Source organism: Coturnix japonica, chromosome 20 (assembly GCF_001577835.2).
Source record: "Coturnix japonica isolate 7356 chromosome 20, Coturnix japonica 2.1, whole genome shotgun sequence".
NCBI classification, from domain to species: Eukaryota; Metazoa; Chordata; class Aves; order Galliformes; family Phasianidae; genus Coturnix; species Coturnix japonica.
In genome coordinates this window covers 6,068,029-6,083,886 of record NC_029535.1, presented here as the reverse complement: position 1 = coordinate 6,083,886, position 15,858 = coordinate 6,068,029, and the positions used below count along the sequence as shown (strand labels likewise).

Genomic DNA, 15,858 nt, shown 5'->3' with positions numbered 1-15,858 from the left:
ATGTGGTGTGAACTGGGGGGGTAGGGATGTGAGCAGAGGGGCCTTGAGATGATCTCATTGAATGTTTTGGTGCTTGTAAGTGTGACGTGTTGTGGACTCAGCAGAGCTTGTAAGGAAGATGTGTTGTGGCCTTATAGCACACTATTATATGAACACTACACACACGCAAATACTTCCATTATTGTTTTAAATCTTGCATATTTTTCAGCAGAAATAGCAGAAGAGAATTCTAATCTTACTGATGTGGTTACAGTACAGCCATCTTGCTGTTGGTGCTGCTGTGGATTTAAAGTCTTCCATTCAGAATGATGCGTTCAGGGAAGTTTCTTAAATTGGTGATTTACTGTGTAAAGAGATCCTGCTGCTGGCTTTCAGGGTAACTTAGCTGCCTTCTATTCAACTCCATTCTTCAGTCACAATTGACTGAAGTTTCTAGCTTTGGATTATTAGTGAATAACTTAACGTAGTGTATTGTTTAAGTAAACTTTTGAGCAGAAGAACAGCACCTTTGATAGCAGGCTTAGTGCATGCCTCAGGTGGAACGTTTTTCTTTTAGCACAGAAGTGGAACAGAGAAAAATTAACAGTGATTAATTCCACCTCTTACTGCATGCATAATGGCATGGCAGAACACTTCAAGTCTTCTTTCCTCATTTGTTTTGTAACACAAATAGCCCCCGTGCTGGCCATTGGCCACTGTGTGCTGTCAAACACTTACAAACCACTCTATTTAAAAGTAACACATCTGTGGGAACCATATAGTGAAATTTCATCCCGTCCCTTCTTTACAATGCTGCCCGTTTTATCAGCGATGCCATACCTTCACCTCCACCACCACCTTTAGCATTTGTGATGTAATAACGCCAACAGCCAGTAGATGCCAGCATGAGCATACCAGTGCTAAACGTGTGCCTGTTTCCCAGTCTGGTAAAGGTAAAACACCTTTATCCTTTACTGTGGTTCCTTCTCTCTTACTTAGCCACCTCTTAAATGATTTCTGCTTCACTAAATCCATAGCAGTGTAACTTCTCTAAAACCAGCGTCTTTTGGTACAGGAAAAAAAAAAAAGCTGTTATTGAGGGATGTTCTCAGAGCAGCTGTTGTTTCTTCCAGAAGCAATCTGAAATTCAGGGATGAGAAAGTAGTGAAAGAACTAAGAGCTCCAGTTCTGCCCAGCTGAAAGGGAGAACTTTTCAGGCAATCTGTTCTCCCACATGGCAGACTGAAGGGCAGAAACCAGGACTGGCAGGCTGTTCTGAGGGGTTTATGAAAATGACTTATTACAGGAAGAACATTTAAATCAATAGCTGTAGTTTCACTGCATTACAGCTATTCCAGAAGAAAACCAAATATTTCTCCATTGCCAGATGGAACAGAAAAATGGAAATGAATGGATTATTCTGTATAACTTAGATGGCTCAAAGCAAAGCTCAGTCCTTTGGTGTTTTGGTGTTCATCTATGAGGATTTGTGGATGTAGATGGGGCTGTCTCATCTGTTTTTGTTTCTGATTGTCATTTTCTTGCATGATTGCCCACAGAGGGGCTTTGAAATGCTTAAAGATTACAGAAATAGTAAAGCAAAGGGACTTTCAGAAGTAGGAAAAGCCATTTTTTTCCTCTTTGAATTTCTCTCCCTACAATTCCTCCTTGATTAGTCTGAGCTGAATATATGAGTGTGAAAATATTTAAAATGTATCTATGCACCTAAACCATCAATACAGGAATGTGGCTAAAATGTACCTCTGCAGGCATCTACATGTATGCCTTTGCTGTCCAATGGATCATGATCTAGTTGAGACTCTAACAGAATATGAAATGTATTGATCAGTACATTAAAAATATGATAACTAAGTATGATATTTCCATCCATTTGGTGCCTTAACAGTATCATTACAGAAGTGACTGCCATGTGGAGCAGAAGCAATTATTCACTTTTTAACCAGCTAGTTTGGACACCAGCAGGAATATGGCTGAGGTCTGTGAGTGAAAAGCTCACTGTGTAATAGACATTTTCTACCGATAACAAATTCATTAGTGCCATCTTGTGGGTAAAGAAAAAACTACAGCTAAGTAACAAGTAGGCAGCATCTCCTTTTTATTAAATAGGCAGTAACTTAAATTAAAAAAATCACTTTCCAATGAAATTTCCAGCAAAAATAACCACAGAAGCTTTGAGTAAGTAAAAGCAAATTATTACCAACATCAAAACCTGGGCTTCAAACAAACTGACCTGTTCTAATTATTTGTCTTGAGAAAACCCACTAATAATTCCAGTGGGAGCAGTAAAGAAAAGACTGAACATGTTTCAAAACACGGCCAAAAAAGAGTACATTACAGGCAGTTAACATAGTATAGAATTGTTAACTATAACAGTTCCAAAAAAGATCAGCCAAAATATTCAGAACCTTCTAACGACTTCATTTAAACAGGAAATACAAAAGTTTCCTCAGTCAACAATAAATGACACAAAAGAAAGGACAAAAGAATGATGAGATTGCAGCATAATGAAGAAGGCTGAAGTCAAACAAGACGTTTTAGTCCAGGGATATAAGCATAGTTATCTGGAGCAGCATTATTCCCCTCTTCTTCACACTGCACAGATCAGCAGCAGATGACATAAGGGTGCTAGTAGCACATGGGCAGTAGAACACAGCATCTTGGAGAAGTGCTTGCAGGAGGTGAGAGCTCCTTGTTCTGGCCACCTGTTTGTGCTAAACTCAACTTAGGAAAAAACACTGCTGAATCTTTCGGACTCTTTCTGAAGTACTATAACTCTATTATGCTGAATTTGTACCAGCAAAGGTAAAATCCCATTTGCAAAGGAAAATGCAATCCACTTAACCAGCAAGTGGCCATCCTGTGATTCAGTATGCTGAACCAGCAGCAGGGGCTGATCCAACAGTTCCTTCCTGGGCTCTTTCACTTGCTATGCCCTTCTTCCCAGGACTGAGCGCCTTGTTCATGCAGTAACAATCCCTATTTGAAGCATAATTTCTGAGTAACTGCCAAAGATTGATGTCTGTACAGATAACAAAATGAAGATCTAGAGGCATGGTGCAGAAACATCAGAACCAGTATTTTCAACTGAAAGGCTGTGTAAGAGTGCAAAGGGGTGAAACCATAGCTGACCACAGCATTAGACTGCAGAGACAGAAGTAATGGAGGCAAAAAGTGTCTCGAGATCAAAATGGATTTGTTTTAAATTTCTTTCCATTATACGTTAAAAATACTATACAGTAGTGCTATGGAAAACCATTTATATGTGCTGGAGCAAAACTGGTTACATCTTTGTAAATAAGTAATTTCATTGAGAACAAGAGCCATTCATAGCTTATACTTGTATAACTGAAGTAGAATCTGAGTATTTATTTTAAATGCAACCTGAGGCTGTTAGTTTGGTAATAAATCTTTAAGATATCTAGGGGAAAAAAACCCACTCAGTTTAAATATCTCAAATCACGGTAAACTTGTTCAAGAAGCATCTTCAGAGCTAGACTGAAAGACACGTGAACATAGGAGCATATTGCTAAATGCAGTGAAAATACAGAAATGGCCACACAAACATTGTGCTATGGAAATATTTTAATTCCAGATGGAATGTATTTGGTGGAATAAATATGTCTGCTATATTCTGTTTCTAAAGACAGTGCCCATCAATACAAAATCAAAGAAAGATAAACCATAGTTTTCTTTACCGAGGGAGCTCTTTTCAGCTATAGGCCCAAAACACAGACAAGTTAAAGTGGAAGCAAAACCGGTGCTGGATCAATTCCAACACTTGCAGGTCTCTTGTGTAAATAATTATTTTTGAGGTAAAATCAGAATTTCTGTTTCTGTATGCAAACAAAGTAGACGTTACGGTGTAAGTATCAAATCAGTGAACAAAAACTATCATGCAAGACAAACTTTGGCTTAGTGATGAACAAGCACACGGATTTATTTTCAATGTCAGTACTACTTCTGCCTATTTAATTATTAAATTATTTTTTTTAATTTTTAAAGTCTCCAGCAACAGATTGGCATTAGATGTGCATGAGACCACAAACAATACGTTAAAACAGAGTTTTCTAATTCCTAGGTGTGCAAGAAAAGAAATTCTCTGCCAGTTGAGTTTGCTCTGGCCAGAGCTGACTGAAACACTATTTGCACTTTAAGAAGTTATCATGCAAAACGTGCGTGTATCTTCATGCTTTCATTGTAACCTGAGGAAACAGCAATATAAAGCAACATATCAGAGGAACGTTTTGTATATGCTAATTAATATTCAGTGTTATAATAATACGCTAAATTAATTACTGCATCTAAGAAAATGTGCTTAAAAAACCTGCCATTCTGATTCTGCTCACCTTGCTTTTGGAGCTTACAATAGTGTTCTAAATTAGGGTACTAAAATCGTGCTTATCAGCAAGAGCAGTCCTAGTGTTAATCTTAATGTAAATCAGTAAAACTTTACTAGTGAAGGCTTGTAGAATTTGGAAGAAGCTTGAAATCCCAACACTGGATGCAAAACCCTTTCCATTTAAAGAAGCTGAAATACAGGAAGAGTCTGCACCAAAACAAAAGGATAAAGCTGTAACACAAGTATGTGCTAATGCTCTGCAGCTGCTGGTATTTGAATGCCATCCTGTAAGTTTCTCCACACCTCTGACACAGCCAATGTATTTGATCTTTGAGGACATCAGATTAAGTTTTACTTTAATTGCATAGAGCAGAATGTAGAAGCAACTACAATTTATTTTAACTGTATCCTAACAAATACTGCATATGGATATATAATACTGTATATTAATTTTTTTTCCTTCATCAATTCAAAATTTCATATTTGGTCTCCACTAACTAGGAAAAAAAACACTAAAAATATTTCTTAAGTCTATTCCTGAGCATTGTTTTTGTGTAAAATACTTATTACTACATTTATTAATATTCTCACATTTTAAACTACATATAAATCCATGCTTGGAGATTTTACAAAGCTGAAGACCTACTAGGCACAATGAAAGAACAGCTAAGCATCTTAAAACCAAGAGAGATGAGACAAGTGCAGTTAAACTATGTACATAATATATTCTTTAGTAACTGATGTTTTTTAATTTGCTATCTGAATGGGAAGGATGCACTTGTAAAACCTGGTCTGTCAGACCTCAGCTTACTTCTCATCAACAGTTCACTGTGGCTGAGGATGAAGTAATGGTGCTCAGTATTTAAAATTCAGACTTCAAAACATTTTCTAGCTTTTCAAACAGAATAGCGTTCCCAGCTAAGGGCCTTCAAACTCATCCCCTAAAAGTCTATTTTCTGGGTTTTGAGAGCTTACCAGTTCTGAACGTTAGGCAACAGATTGTGTAGTAATATTCCTATTTTGCATTAGTCATCGATATCCATGTGCAATTTGAAGTTTGGTCATTTACTTGAAATGACAAAAAGCATCAAGGTTTACAAAATGAACACAAAGGAATGCTGTCTGTAAACAGTGAAGTTTTCTGGGTATAAAAATACGCATTTGATTTTATTAATCTGCCACTATTGAAGCTGTCTGCTCTCTAACAATTGTCTTTAAAAGAATCCTTTTAGTATTAAAATATTCCAGTACATTATCTCCATTCTTCTTCCTAGCAAAAAAAAAAACCTACATCCAATTCATCCAAAAATTCATCATCTTCTATGAAGAATTAGTTCGACTTTGCATAGATAAGCTGCTCCATTGTTTTATAAAAACAATTGAGCCCTTTCCCATCAGAATAAAACACTATGAAGCCTATCACAAAATAACATCTCTTCTAAAGAGCTCAGATCCTATTCTCTAAAATACACAAGGAGTCCAGAAGAAACATTACAGACTTCAGCAAACTTCAATTGGTGCAAATAGGAGGACATTTTATAACTATGTATATCTCTAAACTTTCATACTCTTGAGCTATTGTCAATGTGCTTGAAGAAAGACCAATGGAAGACACTTGCCTTCAGGGAAAAGATTTCCTGCTGGCCTTGCTGGCTTAAGATCAAATGTATTGAAATGAACAGCACTGACTCAGAACCATGAATCAAAAACATATTTTCTCAGGATCTTCCTATGAAGATAACTTGACCCTTCTACATTGGCCAAACACTTTCTAGCAGTCAGGAAACATCAACATTTACTAATAAACTCTTCACTTAAGTTTTCGTGATGTCTGTTTTGTGCCATTTGTTTTTATTTTTCTGTCCCCTGCTGGTTTTTTAGAAGGAACATAATTGTTAGCATTGCCGTTTTTCTTTGTGTTTGTACATGCATACGTTTTTAAGCCTTTGATGGGAGCAGCTGAACCATGAAATGCTGGCGCTTGCTTAGGGGGTCTGATATTACCAACAGTTTGAATTTTAGAATTGTTTTCAGATGGCTGCATATTGAGCTGTTGCTTTGCAGTTGTTTTTTTCAGCTCATTTCTTATTTCACCAGACTGTCTCTGAGAAGACATTGCATGTCCCGTTCTCTCAGACAGTTTCAAGTGACCTGGTTGTGAATAAAACTGTCGGCTTTCTTCACAGTATGGATCTACCCTGTGACCTGAATAGCACGTGGGGAGTTTTGTAGTACTTTCCTGGGGAACCATTTGTTTGTTAGGCAAAGGGCTAAGCAATGCTTTGCATTTGCCAGGGCTTTTTAGGGTACGTATGGAACTGGGAGCAGTCTGTGGTCTGGCTTTGGCTGCCTTTGCTTTCTCATTCTGTACAGTCTGCATTTGCAGCCACTCCAGCTGCAAAAGGCGATCAATGTATTTCTCAAGAAATCCAGTTGGCTTTGGTCGAAGTTCAGATCTACCTTCTACATTAAGAAAAATGGCCAGTTGCTTCAAGTCCCATGAATTAAAAGGAGGTGGCAGGAAGTCCGGGTAGTAATATTCTGACTCTTTAAAACCCGTATCAGGCACACGTTCAAAAGAAACTGGATCAATTTCTTCAGCTCTGAGTATGAGTTCTGGTGGTGTGCAGGGAGATGGAGGAATGGGAATCCTTTCTGAATCAGAGAGATCACTGGCACTATCATCTTCAGCATCTTCTTTAATAATTTGTACAGATTCAAAATCTAGAAACATTTCATTCACAGATGCTTCTTGCCATTTAGAAGAACACGGACCAGCTTCGGCAACATATTCTTCATGATTCTTTTCCAGCTGTTCTTTTTTACTGCAATAAAAACGTTGCACTGGAACATCTTTAGCCCTGTAGAAGCTACCTTGTGTGCTGCCTTTTGGGGCAGGAGGAATCCTGTGCAGTAAAGATTCTTTTTGCCTTGTTTCTGGGAGACTCCTCTTTGACCCTTGTATTCTGGGCTGTGATGTGCAAACACTCGTGATCCTAAATAAAAAGAAACACATCCTGTGAGAATAAAGTCTTTGGAACACCGGTGTACAAACTTCTTGATTCCTCCCTTAAGGATTCGGATATACGTGAATTGAGCTAAAATTTGCAGGAAAACTTAGTAAATTAATACAAAATACTACCTAGCCTTGAACTTTTGCTTTACTTTAATCCAATTTTGTCTGAGATCCAGTATAGCAAGTTTCCTGTTATTAAACCTGTTATCCTCAAAAATGCTGAATTCTGAGTGCAATGAACTCAAAGGCAACCATGTGAAGCCAAGATTTCATTGCAAGCATTTAAATGCCAACTTGAACCGTGTTCAAATTAAACAGACAATCTTAACATAGAATTACTGTTTTGACTGAGTACTGTCATCTGGTTGGTTTCTTCCTTTCCTAATAACACTGGGTTGGTTGTCATCTTGAGTGTCACAGGAAGCCTGAAAAGAAAGAATATGATGTTATTACAAAAGCTGACATAAACTTTGTACCCCTCTTCTATGAAAGAACTGCCATGATTTACCTTTTCATTGGTACTTGGGACATTTTTGCATAATCTTCCAGGTGATTTCACATGAGAAACTGATTTCTTTTCTCCTTTGGTGCTTGGGTGGCTTTTTCCAATACTGTAATGATCAAGGATTAAACACAGTGTCACACATTAATAGAAATGTTTGTGATCATCAGAATAGAAATGCAATAAAAGTTTCAAGAAGAAAGAGTTGGTTGCAAATAGTCTTAACATTTGTAGTAACTATGCTTTTGCTTTTTATACAGCTACTATGATACTACATTTTTAATACCACTACTGCAAAATACATAAATAAATTAGACAATATATTAAGAGAGCTTAGCCTTCATATAGAAACTTCCATCAGAGGATCCCAAAGATCCTTTTGGATATAATAAATAGTAAATATTAATTATTAATTGAGCTAGCATGGAATACTCTTGGTCCCAGTGCACTTTAACAAAAGTAATTATACAGTACAATAGGAATGCCACAACAAATCTTGCTTGCCTTTTTCATTTGCATAGTCTCAATAAAATTTAAACCATTATTCTTTAGTATTTAAAAATATGCATTTTTTAATCAAATCAAGAATTTAGAAGAGAGTGAAGTTTTCTGCCTCAAGCAGTACCGCAGTCACCTCTGTCACTTTGTGACCTGCACAGTCAGAGCACACACTCATTTGTGTTGCTGCAGATTGGAGAGGAGGATGAGAATTTGAACTGTGCTGTCATGCACTTATCACCTCTTCTACAGTACTTTCTATAACTAGAAGGAAAGAAAATAATGTCCTTACTTTACCATTCCTTTGTGGTTTTCATTGATTTGGCTTTCCTTTTTCTGTGCCTTTTGGTGCAGTAATAAAGGATGTTCTTGAATGCCTGGTCCCATTATTACACTTTTAAAGCGGTATCTACATCTTTATCTTTACATAATCCTCCAATGGCTCCATTCTTTCTGATCCACACAGCACAGCGTGCCAAACTCAAACATCACCACATCCTGAACATTCAGTGAACAAAAACCACGCAACATGATTATTAAAGCAGAACAACAAACATGAATTAGCTACCAGATGGCACCGGGATGCGCCGTCCCATCCCTTAGCAGTCACATATTCATCTCACTAAGGCCGCACACAGCGCTCAGCACCAGGTTGGCCAGGAGTGCTGCACAGCGCAGTGCTCACCACCAGCTGTAGGGATGCAGCACTGCAGCGACATGAGCTGGGCCAGCACTGCTCAGCACACCCAGCACCCACCGTGTTGCTAAAGATACAGAAAAATATATGATGTGCAGCAGCAATAGGGGAGCTGCTTTTCACTGCGCACTGAGCCCTGCATGTTGCTCTGCCTGCAGTGCATTGAGCGGAGCCAAGGGGTGTTTCTGCATTCACATATGTACACGTATCAGATGCTTTGCTGTTCTCCCAAACCAAACCTCTCGCTGCTCATCCATCCCCACTAAAAACAGCCTCAGCAGAGCATGCAGCATTCCTTCATCTTCCAGAAACCTCACTCCCCTCCCGGGGCTGCACAATACAGTTCCCAGGAGGTGACAGATGTTCCGCACCTCTCTACACCCACCCTCAGTTTTGTTGCAGTTCTATAGATAGATTTAATCTTTAGATGCGTTCCTATTATTCACGTTTATTTTGACACAGTCCTGTTTCTCACTGCTGCTCTCCCCAGCACAAAGCCCAGCAGGACACACTGCCTGTTTCCCCATCGATTCGGACCTTGGGGGTCCAGAGCCGCACGGTCCCACCAACCCCTCAGCACCACCGCCCCCATCCCGCCCGTACCTGCCTTCCTGCCAGCAGCCACCGGCATTAAGGGCACCCCAAGGCAAGAGACGTCAGGCGGCGGCTGCGCATGAGCCTGGGGCGGAGCGTATTGGCCGTTCATTTTGATGGGCAGGGGGGCGCGGTGTGGGCGGGGATGGTCGAAGTTCCGGGCAGGCGCTGTTAAGCGGGTTGGGCGTGAGGGGTCTGTGTACGGCCGGGCTGGTGCTCGTGCAGCTGGGCACTGATGTGGGCTGTGCAGACCCCGGCTGCCGATCCCTCCCCTTCCAGTCACGGTACCGAGTCCGCTACCCCGGCCCCGCCCGACAGCCTCCTCACTCCCTCCAGCCTGTGCAGCAGCCTCAGCTCCGGCTCGCTCCCACCCGACAGCCTCCAAGCCTTCCCCGGCCTCTGCAGCGGCCGCGAGTCGCCCAGCATCCAGTGCGACAGCCTCGAGTGTCCCGGGTGCCGCTGCAGGAGCCTGGGCTCGGTCAGCCCCTGCGAGGACAGCCTGCAGGTCCGGCTCGCGGCGTGTAATGGTCCGGGCTGCTTCGGGGTGCACCGCTGCAGCCCTCACGCACCCCGCGATATCAGTGACAGCCTGGAGTCCTTCGGCAGCCAACACGACAGCCTCCAGTCCGTCCCCAGCCTGTGCGACAGTCTGCGGTCCTCCAGCATTGCGGGTGACAGTCTTGAATCTCTTTCCAGCCTGAGCAACGGGTCCACCAGCCTGGAGTTCACCAGCCAGTGAGTCTGTATTCAGCTTCCCCACGCAACACTCCAGGCTCTGCTTTGCTCTCAGCTGCTGTGAGAGCTGCCTGTTTTCTGCCTTTCTTTGCAGAAGGCCAAGTTGTTCCAGCTTACTCTTCTCGAGCCAGGGCAGTATCCTCAAATCCTCACTGTGTGTGGCTTTTTCCCAAGTTCCTTTAAAGAGGCAGCGCTTGGCACCAGCAGTGTTACCATCAGCACTGCCATCAGTGAAGAATGGAGGTGCACGGTCCTCGGAGGAATCGCAGCTACCTGTCTGATCTCTATGAGAACATGCTGCGGGCACAAGGGGCACCAGGACAAGGACAGCAGCAGCCCTCGGTGGTACGTCCAAGCAGCAGCCCACATCTTGTGAGCCATACCCCAGTCAAGGCGGCGACCCAGCCACATCAGCCTCAGAGCAGCACTTCCAGCAGCTGTGATCCAGCACTGCGGCCTATCATCCGCCGCCGAGCAAGGTCTTTGCCTACGACACCTGAAAGAAAGAAGCGAGTGCAGTGTCAAGCTCCTGTGTGCCAGAGCCGCATGAACAAGGTGAGATTTGCTGATGCTCTGGGCTTGGAGCTGACTGAAGTGAAAGTCTTCCAGAAAGGGGAGGATCCTTCCATCCCCCTACACGTCCTTTCCAGGCTCTCCATAAACTCAGACCTCTGGTACAGCAACTTGGAGTTTACTATGCAGTGCTTAGTCCCTGATTTCCAGCAGCCTGCAGACAGCGTGGATTTCTCTGCTCGACTTCAGGAGCAGCAGGTGTGTCTTGAACGAGTGACCAGTTCAGATCTGGGGGTCAGTGGCACCATCCAAGTTTGCAATCTTGCTTTTGAGAAACAAGTGTCTGTGCGATATACCTTCAACCAGTGGAAAAGCCTCCATGAAGTGTGTGCTCATTGGCACAGTAGTATCCCTGAGAAAAACGGGCAGGATCAAGTTGATGTTTTCACTTTTTTTCTCCCTGTGCCTTCTTTCCTCCTTCAGCTGTGCTCTGTAGTCCAGTTTGCAGCAAGGTATCAAGTCAATGGGCAGGAGTATTGGGATAACAACAAAGGCAAAAACTACAGCCTCAGTTGCCGGACTCACCCCCTCAAGATGCCTAGAGAATGCGAGGAGAGCTGGATTCACTTCATCTGAATGAAGGAAAGTGGATGCAGAACAGCTTTGCAGTAGTCTCAGCGGCCCTCTCTTCATGGCATGGCTCTGTGCTCCTTATTGAAGCCTACCAAACCTGGCAGTGTTTCACGACAGGCAGGTAGCCAGCAACCCGGATGGACTGTTCTAAACCTCTCAAAGCATAAAGGGCCAAAATGTGTAGAGCTACATCTGTTGAAAGCCTGGGTGGTTTCTTGCAGTGTATGAATCAAGGCAGAATGGTTTAAAGGGATCCTTTCAGGCTATTTAGCAGAGATCAAGAGAAGACACTTTATGTTGCTAGCAATATTCTAGATTGCATAGATTATTTCTAACAGATCTATTTTACTATTTTGTACTGCCTGTTTTTTAAAATGGGCAGTGTAGCTTTACTGTTTTCATTTCTAATTTTGTTTGTATAATCACACCTAGTCTGGGCACTGCTCCAGTTACACACCATTTGCATGGCAGACACTGTAGGGAAGCACTTGCATATATAATTTTTTAAAGACTGTTACTGCGTTAAGTATTTCCATTAGCTTTGGAGTTGGAAAGTAAAGAAATGTTATTATGAGCAAAACCTGCATGAAAATTTCCCACCAGCCCCTGTTTCCCTTTTTATTATTGTTATTATTAATTTCAAGTGCCTTATCTCCACTGTTTGCTGTAGGCAGGGGGAGTGATTGTTACCAGGGTGTAGAAAGGTACTCTGGTGCTTTGCAGGGAAGCTCTCATCTTGTTCACCTGATTTACCATTAGGCTTTTCCTCCAGGTGGTGGTGCAGGAGTTGTCCTTCTGCGGCTGCATTTACTAAGGAAAACTAAAGAAATTTTGCACTTGAATTACACTTATGCTCTTACACTCATACTTGAAATAGGTAAACTTGTAAATCAAGCAGATGTGAGAAAGGAAAGACAATACACTGAGCTTGTTACAGATCCTCGCAGTAGGATTCTAGAACTCTGAATCCTGGCTCCCTGTTTCCCAACATCTCACTGCCATTGCAGAAGTAATTTTTGAATGCTCTTATCAGCTGCTTTTGATTATAAACCAGCTGATCTCTAAGGCCGTGTCCTTCGCAGCATGAAACAGGAACTTCAAAGCAAAACAATGTCTTTAATGGTAAATTAGTATTAAATGGGTCCTCAGATTATCTTCTACAGCAGCGAAAGCATAGCAGCACATGTACTGCACACCTAATGCTTACTGCTCTGCGACTTTTGTTCTGGGGAATTAGTGTGGTTTGAGATTGGCCACAGGCTTGTGACAGGCTTCAATTTAGTAAGTAAAAGATTGGCCATTTGTTTGTTTTTTTCCTACATACTCAACACTTGCATGCAAAATTTATGGCATAAATTTTCCAGGCTGTCTGGGTGGAATTGTTTGAGCTGCTTTTTGGAAGAACTGTATGATGAAAATCAGGCCTTGTATTCAGACATCTAATTTGAGATTGCTGCTTATTCATCAAAATCACGTGATTTTTACAAACCACAGTTGTAATTAATTCATGGTTGATTATGTGCAAATGCAAAAAGTCCAACAAGTAATTCAGGAAGGAGAAAATTCAAATGTTTGGCAACTTAATATTACTAGTTGGGCTAAATATCAAAGCCAGGATTTGAAGTGAACAGGCTTCCCAGTTCTTTAGCCTTTGGCTTCAAAGGGACAACTGATGAATAACGGCTGTTTGAGCTGCTTAGCACCTCTTTCAAAGTACAGTGAAAACTCAGTTGTATTGGAAAACAACAAATTGTTTATTTTCATTCTATAATTTGGCCGTTTCTGTTAGTGACTGCTGCTTAAGTGCAATTCTGATTTCTTTCCTAAGTAAATGAAACGTCCGCAGATGATGGATTTCCTTTATATAGCTTACATAGCTGTCCAGTGTAGCAGCAGATATGCAAGGTGTACTTTGAATGGCTTGTTTTCAGCAGGATAATTATAAGTTGTTGAATTCAGCTGGGGCTCACAGGGTTTTCCTCTGAAAGCCAACTTCTAAGTATTACTTACTCTTCCTATAAGCCTCCCTACCTTTGGTAATTAATTTTGGTTTTTAACTTGTCTGTATACTGATGGATTACCAGTGGTTATCTGTGGGTAGGGAACAGTAAAAATAATCATTTCTTTATTTGCTTTTTGCATAAAAGAACTTTCATTTTCTACTTAACAGAAAGTGAATGCCAGTGGTGTTTTAATTTCGTTTTGGAGCTCAGTGAGGTCAAAAATTCAAGCTGTAATTGTTTTGAACATAACACAACTGCTCCATTGGGATATTTCATATCTGTTAAGCCTTCATAGCCATTAAGACAGGCAGAACACTTCTGGGATTGGGGTGAGGCTGGAGAGTAATTTATAGCTTTCAGTCCACCTGCATTATTTTCTGTACCTGAGTTAAAGGGGGAACTGTTGAACAATTGAGCAGCAGCTCTTTTGTCATAAGGGAAGGGGAACTGAAACTGCTCTTCCTCATAGGCCAAAAAAAGACAAACAGAAGAGATGGAGCAGTGAAGAAAGGGCACTTCTTGTTGTGCCCTATGGTGGGTTCTGTGTGGCTAAATGACATATGATGGTGTATGACATAACACATCTGAAGTTGTCAACCCAGATGTTCTCTACAGTCAGTAGCAATGTTGCTGGAGTTTGCAGACTGCCTTTATTGTGACAAACTGTGTCAGCTGCTGCAGGGTGAGTTCTGCTGCAAAGGATTTCTCAGTGCTGTTGTAGATTAAGTCAAATGTCAGGTAGTGTGAAACACACCTTCAGTAACTGCAGCAGAACCATTCTTGTCATGAGCTGAACCTTATTTTGGTGAAACTTGCTCACTTGAGTAATTCCATTAATGTTTATTGCTTGTTGTTGAACTCCATAGAAGTAGAGTTTTACATATTTGTTAGCAAAGCAGAAAGAAAACACAGGCACATGCAAACACACGTGCACAGAAGAACTTGTGCTGAATAAAAGGCACTATTTTGAAGGATTACTCCTCCTCCTCCTCCCACCTCCCCATTTACTGTATTTCTTTCCTGAACAAAAACACTGAATTATCTCTCAGCACACTGTTATCCTCCTGCTCTTCTGAGACTGTTCTTTAATACTGTTTTACAATGGATGTTGCTGGTTACTTGGTTTACTGATGTTCAGATGCTGTTGCTGTCTTCTGGGAGAGAATCATTCATGCTAGTAAATGTCAAAATTTCCTTGTTATTACAAGGAACAAGAGATTATAGAGATACCATCAGTTTAAAGTCATGTACGTCAGAGTGTACAGCTAGTAAATGTCAAAATTTCCTTGTTATTACAAGGAACAAGAGATTATAGAGATACCATCAGTTTAAAGTCATGTACGTCAGAGTGTCAGAGAGGTGAGAACTGAATATCTCAGCAAATGAGTTTGGCTTGTATTGTCTTCCTTCTGTAACCTCTCAGGGTATTTGCACGTACAAAATCTTGAATATTCAAGTGTTATTCCAAGTTTGCCTTTTATGTCTGCATGTCTTGCACTGCTGTAGAAGAGCAGACAGCAGCTGGTACTAAACCAGTTGCTTGGCCTTGCTGAGTTGAGCATGCCTACATTAGGAAGGAACTGGCAGGGATCTCTAGATTCCTTCAGTATATGAAAAGCATTTTTCTTTAGGGTGCTCCTGAGCTCTTAGGTATTCACACAGGTACCAAGTCCTGTCACATGGCAAATTAAATCTGTTCTTGTTTTTTCCTGTCACATTCAGCAGTGAGCATCAGGATTTTAGTTGACAACAACAACAAAAGGCTTAAGCCATTAAGTAGTGATAACATGCACCTATCATGAAGGCAGACTAATGGCCACTTCACTACGTTCTCAGGACAACTTGACTGCCTGCACTGTGTTCAAACTGAGCACTTCCCTTCTAATGAGGATATTGTAAAAGGTGAATTCTTCACTAGAGTTATTGTCATATAATGCACTTTCAAAACTTGTATTGATTATAGTCATACAGTAAATTAATGTCCAGTAATCCACAGTTTCAAGGTCCTTTTTGTAAATGAATATGGAATCCATGTAAATGAAAAGGTTGTTTTTCCTGATTGTCGTGTCAAGAAAAAAGTATATTACAGAGGATGCCAATGAAGTACATCTGCTTAACAAAATGTCATTTTGTTTTAGTGAGGAGCTGTAAAGTGTTCAGTTCATTTAAGAACAACAAGGAAACTATGACTATTTTAATACAAGAGGTTGCAATAAAGCTTTTCACGGTTTTGTGTTGTCTTTGTGAATGGTAACTCCTCTGAACAGTTAAGAAGGCTCTTTAGCCAACATAGTACTGAGTTGTTACTTACAGGGCAACATCCTCAGT

At 41.0% G+C, this 15,858-nt stretch overlaps 2 protein-coding genes across 3 annotated transcripts; one reads left to right on the top strand and one right to left on the bottom strand.

Moving 5' to 3' along the window:
• Positions 1 to 2,071: 2,071 nt before the first annotated feature.
• Positions 2,072 to 9,769, bottom strand: FAM217B (family with sequence similarity 217 member B). 2 transcript variants are annotated; one of them, XM_015881645.2, is made up of 5 exons: positions 9,656 to 9,769; positions 8,653 to 8,853; positions 7,864 to 7,966; positions 7,695 to 7,780; positions 2,072 to 7,335 (listed from the first exon to the last, which is right to left on the bottom strand). In XM_015881645.2, exons 2-5 carry the CDS (start codon positions 8,670 to 8,672, stop codon positions 6,150 to 6,152), a joined length of 1,395 nt encoding a protein of 464 aa, XP_015737131.1. In that variant the 5' UTR covers positions 8,673 to 8,853; positions 9,656 to 9,769; the 3' UTR covers positions 2,072 to 6,149. The 2 variants fall into 2 exon arrangements, with proteins under 2 accessions (XP_015737131.1, XP_015737130.1); XM_015881644.2 differs by having other exon boundaries at positions 8,648 to 8,853; positions 9,656 to 9,768.
• Positions 9,770 to 10,590: 821 nt separating this feature from the next.
• On the top strand, positions 10,591 to 15,761 carry PPP1R3D (protein phosphatase 1 regulatory subunit 3D). Its single transcript, XM_015881646.2, has one exon. It carries the CDS (start codon positions 10,619 to 10,621, stop codon positions 11,528 to 11,530), a length of 912 nt encoding a protein of 303 aa, XP_015737132.1. The 5' UTR covers positions 10,591 to 10,618; the 3' UTR covers positions 11,531 to 15,761.
• Positions 15,762 to 15,858: the final 97 nt, after the last annotated feature.